General features: G+C 52.9%; 1 protein-coding gene across 1 annotated transcript in view; it reads right to left on the reverse strand.

The window, feature by feature from the left end:
- The window catches only part of LOC116409847 (ephexin-1-like), a 38,115-nt gene that overhangs the window by 23,043 nt on the left and 2,824 nt on the right, over positions 1-12,248 (reverse strand). The window contains exon 2 of the mRNA XM_031899581.1: positions 7,575-8,112. Coding sequence (XP_031755441.1) covers positions 7,575-8,082 — 508 coding nt within the window. The 5' untranslated portion in view covers positions 8,083-8,112. The remainder of the gene's footprint in view (positions 1-7,574; positions 8,113-12,248) is intronic.

Here is a 12,248-nt window from a genome sequence, read left to right on the forward strand (position 1 = left end):
GACAGACAGACACAAACAGACAGACAGACACAAACAGACAGACAGACACAAACAGACAGACAGACACAAACAGACAGACAGACACAAACAGACAGACAGACACAAACAGACAGACAGACACAAACAGACAGACAGACACAAACAGACAGACAGACACAACAGACAGACAGACACAAACAGACAGACAGACACAAACAGACAGACAGACACAAACAGACAGACAGACACAAACAGACAGACAGACACAAACAGACAGACAGACACAAACAGACAGACAGACACAAACAGACAGACAGACACAAACAGACAGACACAAACAGACAGACAGACAGATACAGACAGACAGATACAGACACAAACAGACAGACACAAACAGACAGACACAAACAGACAGACAGATACAGACAGACAGGCAAAGACAGACACAAACAGACAGACAGATACAAACAGACAGCTGGACAGATACACGGACACAGAAGGACAGACCAACCCCACTAATAAGTCTATAAACAAGATTTATGTCTCCCAATCAGAACTCCAGCCTTCCCCATGGGTATCCAATGGGGCCACAGTCCTGGCGCCATGCATTGGCCAATAAGCTGCCAGCATTGCCAGGAGTGGTCCAATCAGCAGCCACCGTTTCCGTTAATCACAGAAGTGAGGGACTCCTTAATAAACTGCCCCCCCCCGGGCAATAAACTAACCTGCACCCCCTGGGTCACTTAGTGGGATCCTACTGAGCCTTTGGCCATGGTCCTGACCCGCTCCCAGATATACGGGCATGTCCGGCGGGTAACGGGGTAACAGCAGGTAATAGCTGGGTGGGCTCGGGGTATATATCACTCACACATCTCTCTCTATACGTCTGTCTCATTCTCTTGGCCGTCTCACTGCCTCCCTCTCTCTCTATACACAGCCGGCGGCATATCCGCAGGGGGAGGGACAGACATGCCGGGGGCACGTGGGCTTATATATAGCCTCCTCTACCCAAGAATAACTGCCCCACCCATGTGTCTGCCCACTTACTGGCACAGATACACCCACACACACTGGCACAGATACACCCACACACACTGGCACAGATATACCCACACACACTGGCACAGATACACCCACACACACTGGCACAGATATACCCACACACACTGGCACAGATACACCCACACACACTGGCACAGATACACCCACACACACTGGCACAGATACACCCACACACACTGGCACAGATATACCCACACACACTGGCACGGCCGCACAGATATAGCCACACACACTGGCACAACCACACAGATATACCCACACACACTGGCACAGCCACACAGATATACCCACACACACTGGCATGGATATACCCACACACACTGGCACAGATATACCCACACACACTGGCACAGATACACCCACACACACTGGCACAGATACACCCACACACACTGGCACAGATACACCCACACACACTGGCACAGATATACCCACACACACTGGCACAGATACACCCACACACACTGGCACAGATATACCCACACACACTGGAACAGATATACCCACACACACTGGCACGGCCGCACAGATATAGCCACACACACTGGCACAACCACACAGATATACCCACACACACTGGCACAGCCACACAGATATACCCACACATACTGGCACAGATATACCCACACACACTGGCACGGCCGCACAGATATAGCCACACACACTGGCACGGCCGCACAGATATAGCCACACACACTGGCACAACCACACAGATATACCCACACACACTGGCACGGCCGCACAGATATACCCACACACACTGGCACAGATACACCCACACACACTGGCACAGATACACCCACACACACTGGCACAGATACACCCACACACACTGGCACAGATATACCCACACACACTGGCACAGATACACCCACACACACTGGCACAGATATACCCACACACACTGGCACGGCCGCACAGATATAGCCACACACACTGGCACAACCACACAGATATACCCACACACACTGGCACAGCCACACAGATATACCCACACACACTGGCACAGATATACCCACACACACTGGCACGGCCGCACAGATATAGCCACACACACTGGCACGGCCGCACAGATATAGCCACACACACTGGCACAACCACACAGATATACCCACACACACTGGCACGGCCGCACAGATATACCCACACACACTGGCACAGCCACACAGATATACCCACACACACTGGCACAGATATACCCACACACACTGGCACGGCCGCACAGATATACCCACACACACTGGCACGGCCGCACAGATATAGCCACACACACTGGCACAACCACACAGATATACCCACACACACTGGCACGGCCGCACAGATATACCCACACACACTGGCACGGCCGCACAGATATACCCACACACACTGGCACACGTATACCCGCTGCTATATACAGGCACACGTATACCCGCTGCTATATACAGGCACACGTATACCCGCTGTACACCCGCTGCTTTATACAGGCACACGTATACCCACTGTACACCCCCTGCTATATACAGGCACACGTATACCCGCCGCTATATACAGGCACACGTGTACCCACCGCTATATACTGTACACCCGCTGCTTTATACAGGCACACGTATACCCGCTGTATACCCGCCGCTATATACAGGCACACGTATACCCTCTGTATACCCGCTGCTTTATACAGGCACACGTATACCCTCCGTATACCCGCTGCTATATACAGGCACACGTATACCCGCTGCTATATACAGGCACACGTATACCCGCCGTATACCCGCTGCTAGACACACAGAGATGCAGACAAGGGGCTACATTGTGGGGCACGGGCAGCTGTTTAGCAGATTCCCCATTGGAGGCCACAGAGGCTTAATATAAACTGGAATCCAACCCTAAATATAACCCCCCCCCCCCCGGGGGGCGCTGGGAGTCTGCGCAGCTGCTGGGTGTGAATGGACAGACTGAGCCAACAGAACATGATCTCCCGCCAGCCCCAGGGGCACCGCAGCCTTACCCACCCCAACATGGCACGGGGCTGCATTAGGGTGAGGGGCGCTGATTCTCCCCCTGTGGGGAACTGCCCCGGGGGCAGCAGCACGAGGAACTGCCCCCATATTACTACATGGCACGTGGGACCCATTATTGTAGTGCCACCCAGGTACCAGCCAGAGAGATGGTACAGCGCCACCTACTGACAGTGCTGGGCACAGCATGGCCCCCTGGCACCGCACAGTACAACTGACAGGGGGCGCCATTCCTTACAGAAACACAGACACCTTATCTAAAGGCAAAGTAATCCATCATACACACCTTATATTATTATAAATCAACAATAGGCTCCAGGCGGCACAGTAACTTTCCCTTCAGCCAAAATACACTGTCCCCCAAAAGAAATGGGACCCCAAGAATCTATATACAGACCTGTGACCCTGCACTGAACTACTCCCGGCTGGCACAGGATGCTGGGAAATCAGTACTCTGTATAGTAGCTTCCCCCAGTGAATTACACTTGCCTTGCCAAGAGGGGGCAGTATAAGGATAAAATAAGATCTGGTTTTATCTCTGAGAAACAGCAATATGGCAACTCCAGCACCTAATAAATAAATGGATATAAACCCATGTGATTGGCTGAGCCCAGAGCCCCTGTTTATAAACAAGGTATATATATATATACAGAACACTGCACCCATGTGACTCACAGTTATTGTGTGTGTCTCTCGTGACCCCTCTTGTGTCAGACCTGCCCCTCCCTGCCCCACCCGGGGGCAACATCAGATCAACATTCCTTAGCGGCATTGTGCAAATAACCTTCAGCCTAAATCCTTCTGCCACCCGGCTGCCTGGAATGCTGGGAATTGTAGTTTAAACCAACCAGTTCCACATACCCAGAGAGTGAGTAACCGCAGTCCAGCAATGTAGGGCAGTACTGCCAGGGGGGGCAGAAAGCATGTACCCCAGTAGGGCAGTACTGCCAGGGGGGGCAGAAAGCATGTACCCCAGTAGGGCATTACTGCCAGGGGGGGCAGAAAGCATGTACCCCAGTAGGGCATTACTGCCAGGGGGGGCAGAAAGCATGTACCCCAGTAGGGCATTACTGCCAGGGGGGGGCAGAAAGCATGTACCCCAGTAGGGCAGTACTGCCAGGGGGGGCAGAAAGCATGTACCCCAGTAGGGCATTACTGCCAGGGGGGGCAGAAAGCATGTACCCCAGTAGGGCATTACTGCCAGGGGGGGCAGAAAGCATGTTACCCCAGTAGGGCATTACTGCCAGGGGGGGGCAGAAAGCATGTACCCCAGTAGGGCATTACTGCCAGGGTGGGCAGAAAGCAAGTACCCCAGTAGGGCATTACTACCAGGGGGGGCAGAAAGCAAGTACCCCAGTAGGGCATTACTGCCAGGGGGGCAGAAAGCATGTACCCAGTAGGCATTACTGCCAGGGGGGCAGAAAGCATGTACCCCAGTAGGGCATTACTGCCAGGGGGGGCAGAAAGCAAGTACCCCAGTAGGGCATTACTGCCAGGGGGGGCAGAAAGCATGCACCCCAGTAGGGCATTACTGCCAGGGGGGGCAGAAAGCATGCACCCCAGTAGGGCATTACTACCAGGGGGGGCAGAAAGCATGTACCCCAGTAGGGCAATTACTGCCAGGGGGCAGAAAGCATGTACCCCAGTAGGGCATTACTACCAGGGGGCAGAAAGCATGTACCCCAGTAGGGCAAAGGGAATATACTACCGGGGGGGCAGAAAGCATGTACCCCAGTAGGGCATTACTACCGGGGGGGCAGAAAACCTGTACCCCAGTAGGGCATTACTACCAGGGGCAGAAAGCATGTACCCCAGTAGGGCATTACTACCGGGGGGCAGAAAGCATGTACCCCAGTAGGGCAAAGGGAATATACTACCGGGGGGGCAGAAAGCATGTACCCCAGTAAGGCACAGGGAATATACTACCGGGGGGGGCAGAAAACATGTACCCCAGTAGGGCATTACTGCCAGGGGGGGCAGAAAGCAAGTACCCCAGTAGGGCATACTGCCAGGGGGGGCAGAAAGCAAGTACCCCAGTATGGCATTACTGCCAGGGGGGGCAGAAAGCATGTACCCCAGTAGGGCATTACTGCCAGGGGGGCAGAAGCAAGTACCCCAGTAGGGCATTACTGCCAGGGGGGGCAGAAAGCAAGTACCCAGTAGGGCATTACTGCCAGGGGGGGCAGAAAGCATGCACCCCAGTAGGGCATTACTGCCAGGGGGGGCAGAAAGCATGTACCCCAGTAGGGCATACTACCAGGGGGGGGCAGAAAGCATGTACCCCAGTAAGGCATTACTGCCAGGGGGCAGAAAGCATGTACCCCAGTAGGGCATTACTACCAGGGGGCAGAAAGCATGTACCCCAGTAGGGCATTACTACCAGGGGGCAGAAAGCATGTACCCCAGTAGGGCATTACTACCGGGGGGCAGAAAGCATGTACCCCAGTAGGGCAAAGGGAATATACTGCCGGGGGGGGCAGAAAGCATGTACCCCAGTAGGGCAAAGGGAATATACTGCCGGGGGGGGGCAGAAAGCATGTACCCCAGTAGGCAAAGGGAATATACTGCCGGGGGGGGGCAGAAAGCATGTACCCCAGTAGGGCAAAGGGAATATACTGCCGGGGGGGGCAGAAAGCATGTACCCCAGTAGGGCACAGGGAATATACTACCAGGGGGCAGAAAGCATGTACCCAGTAGGGCACAGGGAATATACTGCCAGGGGGCAGAAAGCATGTACCCCAGTAGGGCACAGGGAATATACGACCAGGGGGGGCAGAAAGCATGTACCCCAGTAGGGCACAGGGAATATACTACCAGGGGGGGCAGAAAGCATGTACCCCAGTAGGGCACAGGGAATATACTACCAGGGGGGGCAGAAAGCATGTACCCCAGTAGGGCACAGAGAATATACTACAAGGGGGGGCAGAAAGCATGTACCCCAGTAAGGCACAGGGAATATACTACCAGGGGGGGCAGAAAGCATGTACCCCAGTAGGGCACAGGGAATATACTACCAGGGGGGCAGAAAGCATGTACCCCAGTAGGGCACAGGGAATATACTGCCAGGGGGGCAGCAGGCACTTCTATAAAAGACAAGAGATGAACTCCTAGGCTGATCCTAGGCCTTGCTATAGGGAGGCCCTTCCAGGTACCCACTACTCTTTCAGCGCTGGAAGTACTGTTCCACAGGGGCATTCAGTATTGCTGGGATAAAGTGCCAGTGGGCGCTGGGGGTTGTACCGGTCACAGGTTTCCCAACGCCCATAGACTGAGATGATCTTGTTGGCCCCTATCTGCCCCATAAATATAATTGCCCTTCAGTCTCAGGCTGGGGTACAGTCAGTGGCTTTTATTGAGAGGTTTGAGTAAATGTTTAGTCATAGACAAAATCATCTACTTCCCGCTGGGCAAGTTCTGAGGAATCTCCGGTTCAATTCCCAGCAGGTACTGCCCCGTCACATTCCGTATGTGGGGCAAGGGGCACTTCTGGGAGAGACAAATACACGCAAAATTGCCCCAAGTACTGGAATGACCTGTTCTTTAGCCTCAGTCTGTATATACAGAGAATTCATTTGTACAAGCCTATCCTCATATCTATTCCTACCAATGGGCTCAGAGCCTATATATATATATATACTGAGGGAATGAGAGAGCTTTCATTGGCTACTGCTCTCAAACTTGTCCCACCCACTGATTAACTAAATACCTCCCTGCCCCGCCCCCTGTTATTTTATTATCTGAGGTTTTCAATAATTCAGCTTTTTGTTCAGCAGGTCTCCAGTCTGGAATTTCAGCAGCTATCTGGTTGCTAGGGTTCCATTTACCCTAGCAACCAGGCAGTGGTTTGAACAACTAACCGCGATATGAATAGAAGAGAGAAGATAACAATAACAGTAAACCTGGAGCCTCACAGAGCAAGGGTTTATGGGATACCAGGGTCGCTGACCCCTGTTAGAAAGCTGGAAAGAATCAGAAGGCGGCAAATCATTTGAAAACTATAAAACAAATTAAAACCAGTTGACGAGTTACTAGGAATTATCTGTTCTATAACACATGTAGCCATACACGGTAAGATCTGCTTGTTTGCTGAGGTTGCCAAATGATCAGACCTTTAGCCAACTTGCCCAGAAACACTCCTGGCTTTCATTGGCCCACGTATGGCCAGTATTATTGCCTTCCTGCCCCTTCAGTGTTCAGATATACAGACTTCCTGTCCCTCCCACTGCAAGCTGCCATTAGTATTCTAGCCCCACCCACTGCTTGAGTCATAGACTCACAGGTCCCCCATGTGATGTGATCATAGGCCTAAGTGTAAAACAATTGGATCAGCCCAATTCAGCCCACTAATGTATAGATCTTCCCATCTAGGGGCAACTTCTATCCATTTCTATAAGGTCAGTGACTCACGCTGTGGGCCGGCCCATAGCATCGACATGGCAGCTTACAGGGAACCCATTAACGAGTGGGAGACAACCCTTGCAACAGTCGCACATGTGCCAATCACAGGTACAAGTCAATGGCCAATGAAATACTCACGTGGGGGACAGGGATCTCCCTCTGCTTCCTTCAGCTCCGCCTCATCCTGCAAACATTCTGTATTCTCCTCCTTCTGGGGCAGCACTTTCTCCTCCCTGCCCAACCCCCCTGTGGGCTTTGGGGGCCCCCGTGGCTGAGATTCCTCACTGGCTCCCCCTACAGGCTCCTTCTGAAAGAGACCAGCGATCTTCTTGACACAGATGCCCGTCAGGGGCTGATTATCCCCAACATTGTCGGGGGGTTCCGCACCAGATCTGGGGGGTGCCATCACAGCATGGTTTTTGGGGCCTGTATGTTCGCTCTTGGGGGGCCCCACAAGGTCACTCCTGGGGCCCGCCAGGTCACTCTTTGCACAAGGAGGATCATTTCTGGGCACTGGAGGGGGGAGCTTCTGCGGGGGCTTGGGAGGAAGATGAGGAGGAGGACGGTTCGGAGGTCTGGCTTTAACAATGCGGGTTGGTTTCTGCGACAAAGGCACCAGGGGCGGGAGGGTATCTGTAGCCGACATGGTGTCACCGAACTGCCATTATCCAGAAACCTGCAGGAGAAACAGGGTATTTCATTATGTGGCACCTACAGCGATTAACTGTCACCCAAAGGGAAGATACTGTGAGTCTGCCCCGCCCCCTGCAGGGTGACAGAGACAGGAGGAGGAGCTGTGAGTCTGCCCCACCCCCTGCAGGGTGACAGAGACAGGAGGAGCTGTGAGTCTGCCCCGCCCCCTGCAGGGTGACAGAGACAGGAGGAGGAGCTGTGAGTCTGCCCCGCCCCCTGCAGGGTGACAGAGACAGGAGGAAGGGCTGTGAGTCTGCCCCGCCCCCTGCAGGGTGACAGAGACAGGAGGAAGAGCTGTGAGTCTGCCCCTCCCCCTTCAGGGTGACAGAGACAGGAGGAAGGGCTGTAAGTCTGCCCCTCCCCCTCCAGGGTGACAGAGACAGGAGGAAGGGCTGTAAGTCTGCCCCTCCCCCTTCAGGGTGACAGAGACAGAGCTGTGAGTCTGCCCCTCCCCCTGCAGGGTGACAGGAGGAGGAGCTGTGAGTCTGCCCCGCCCCCTGCAGGGTGACAGAGACAGGAGGAGGAGCTGTGTGTCTGCCCCTCCCCCTGCAGGGTGACAGAGACAAGAGGAGGAGCTGTGAGTCTGCCCCTCCCCCTGCAGGGTGACAGAGACAGGAGGAGCTGTGAGTCTTCCCCTCCCCCTTCAGGGTGACAGAGACAGGAGGAGGAGCTGTGAGTCTGCCCCGCCGCCTGCAGGGTGACAGAGACAGGAGGAGGAGCTGTGAGTCTGCCCCGCCCCCTGCAAGGTGACAGAGACAGGAGGAGGAGCTGTGAGTCTGCCCCTCCCCCTTCAGGGTGACAGAGACAGGAGGAAGGGCTGTAAGTCTGCCCCTCCCCCTGCTGGGTGACAGGAGGAGGAGCTGTGAGTCTGCCCCGCCCCCTGCAGGGTGACAGAGACAGGAGGAGGAGCTGTGTGTCTGCCCCTCCCCCTGCAGGGTGACAGAGACAAGAGGAGGAGCTGTGAGTCTGCCCCTCCCCCTGCAGGGTGACAGAGACAGGAGGAGGAGCTGTGGGGCTGCCCCTCCAACCGATTACATTTAAAGGGGACCTGTCACCTTAAGAAATAATTCCGAATCCTTTTTTATCACGTTAGTTGAGCAAAACAAACTTTACTTACACTGTATAAATGGTATAAATGGTGTTTCCCTCCCACTGTAAGCTGCCATTAGTATTCTAGCCCCACCCACTGCTTGAGTCACAGACTCACAGGTCCCGCTGTGATCATTGGCCTAAGTGTAAAATAATTGGATCAGCCTGATTTAGCCCATTAATGTACAGATCTTCCCATCTAGGGGCAACTTCTATCCATTTCATCCAGCTGATGCCCAGGTACAGGATACATAAGCGCAGTGACATCTAGGAAGTGCTGAATGGAAAGTGAAGGTCCCCGCTTGCCCCGCCTCTATGCCTGTGTGGGCGTCGGCTCCCCTTTTTATACATACATATACACACACATATACATACACACACATGGTTTATAAATGACTGTGCCCATCCCCTTAACCCAGAGCATGCTGGTTAGAAGGACGCACAGGAAGGGTTAAAGAATACCAAGGGCAAATATACTGCTGAGCCCCAGTAATGCAGTGATTATAGCAGACTGACTGGCAGCGCCATTGGGCACAAGGGACAGGTGTGAGTTATGGGGGTGTAAATGAGCCTTTATCTGTTTGTATAAGGGCTACAGGAGCCAAAAGCCCCACCCAGAACGGCCTTTGCCCTCAGTGGGGCTGTAAATGTGGGGCAGGTCCCGCGCAGTGTAACCTCACTAAGGGCAGGTAGCAACCCTCCTACTGCCCCCCCCCGGGGCAGCTATTCTACATACAGTCTGTATAATTAACCCCCGCTATTCTACATACAGTCTGTATGATTAACCCCCGCTATTCTACACACAGTCTGTATGATTAACCCCCGCTATTCTACATACAGTCTGTATGATTAACCCCCGCTATTCTACACACAGTCTGTATGATTAACCCCCGCAATTCTACATACAGGGAAACACAGTCTGTATGATTAACCCCCGCTATTCTACATACAGTCTGTATGATTAACCCCCGCTATTCTACATACAGTCTGTATGATTAACCCCCGCTATTCTACATACAGGGAAACACAGTCTGTATGATTAACCCCCGCTATTCTACATACAGTCTGTATGATTAACCCCCGCTATTCTACATACAGTCTGTATGATTAACCCCCGCTATTCTACATACAGTCTGTATGATTAACCCCCCGCTATTCTACATACAGTCTGTATGATTAACCCCCGCTATTCTACATACAGTCTGTATGATTAACCCCCGCTATTCTACACACAGTCTGTATGATTAACCCCCGCTATTCTACATACAGTCTGTATGATTAACCCCCGCTATTCTACACACAGTCTGTATGATTAACCCCGCTATTCTACATACAGGGAAACACAGTCTGTATGATTAACCCCCGCTATTCTACATACAGTCTGTATGATTAACCCCCGCTATTCTACATACAGTCTGTATGATTAACCCCCGCTATTCTACATACAGGGAAACACAGTCTGTATGATTAACCCCCGCTATTCTACATACAGTCTGTATGATTAACCCCCGCTATTCTACATACAGTCTGTATGATTAACCCCCGCTATTCTACATACAGTCTGTATGATTAACCCCCGCTATTCTACATACAGTCTGTATGATTAACCCCCGCTATTCTACATACAGTCTGTATGATTAACCCCCGCTATTCTACATACAGGGAAACACAGTCTGTATGATTAACCCCCGCTATTCTACATACAGTCTGTATGATTAACCCCCGCTATTCTACATACAGTCTGTATGATTAACCCCCGCTATTCTACATACAGGGAAACACAGTCTGTATGATTAACCCCTGCTATTCTACATCCCTTTGGCTACAGGGAAACACAGTCTGTATGATTAACCCCCGAATGAACCTGCAGCCCCAGCTCTAATGGTGCAGACAGGAAAGGCTGAATTTCCTACGGACACAGGGCAGGAAAGGCCGGGGCCTCTAATCTCATCCTGTAGCTATAAACAGCCTCACTGTGAGAGCAGCACGGGATGTCTCACTCTCACATCTTATAGGCACTCTCATCCCATACGCGCTCTCTCATCCCATACGCGCTCTCTCAACCCATACGCACTCTCTATGTGACGCTACAATGCAATAACCTACTGCTCCAATGAAAAAAGATACTACAATTCAATATGAAACTGATCATGTGACTTCATGTAGCCTTTAGGTTGGCTCCTCCTCCTGAAAAGCTGATGCTACAATGCATTTTTCTAATAACTGACAGAGCTGACACTTCATAGTTAATACCCTAATACCCCACAGAGTTGACACAACAATGCAATAACCTGTTGGCCCAAGAGCTGATACCCTATCACATGACTTCTCTTCTAATCCCATCCTGTAGCTATAACCCCCAATCTCCCTAGTCTCTGGGCCTTTCTCTCCTACCCGCCCCAACCTCCCTAGTCTCTGGGCCTTTCCCTCCTACCCGCCCCAACCTCCCTAGTCTCTGGGCCTTTCTCTCCTACCCGCCCCAACCTCCCTAGTCTCTTGGCCTCTCTCTCCTACCTGCCCCAACCTCCCTAGTCTCTGGGCCTTTCCCTCCTACCTGCCCCAACCTCCCTAGTCTCTGGGCCTTTCTCTCCTACCCGCCCCAACCTCCCTAGTCTCTGGGCCTTTCCCTCCTACCTGCCCCAACCTCCCTAGTCTCTGGGCCTTTCTCTCCTACCTGCCCCAACCTCCCTAGTCTCTGGGCCTTTCTCTCCTACCCGCCCCAACCTCCCTAGTCTCTGGGCCTTTCTCTCCTACCCGCCCCAACCTCCCTAGTCTCTGGGCCTTTCCCTCCTACCCGCCCCAACCTCCCTAGTCTCTGGGCCTTTCCCTCCTACCCGCCCCAACCTCCCTAGTCTCTGGGCCTTTCCCTCCTACCTGCCCCAACCTCCCTAGTCTCTAGGCCTTTCTCTCCTACCTGCCCCAACCTCCCTAGTCTCTGGGCCTTTCTCTCCTACCTGCCCCAACCTCCCTAGTCTCTGGGCCTTTCTCTCCTACCTGCCCCAACCTCCCTAGTCTCTGGGCCTTTCCCTC

The sequence above is a fragment of the Xenopus tropicalis genome, chromosome 3 (assembly GCF_000004195.4).
Source record: "Xenopus tropicalis strain Nigerian chromosome 3, UCB_Xtro_10.0, whole genome shotgun sequence".
NCBI lineage: Eukaryota > Metazoa > Chordata > Amphibia > Anura > Pipidae > Xenopus > Xenopus tropicalis.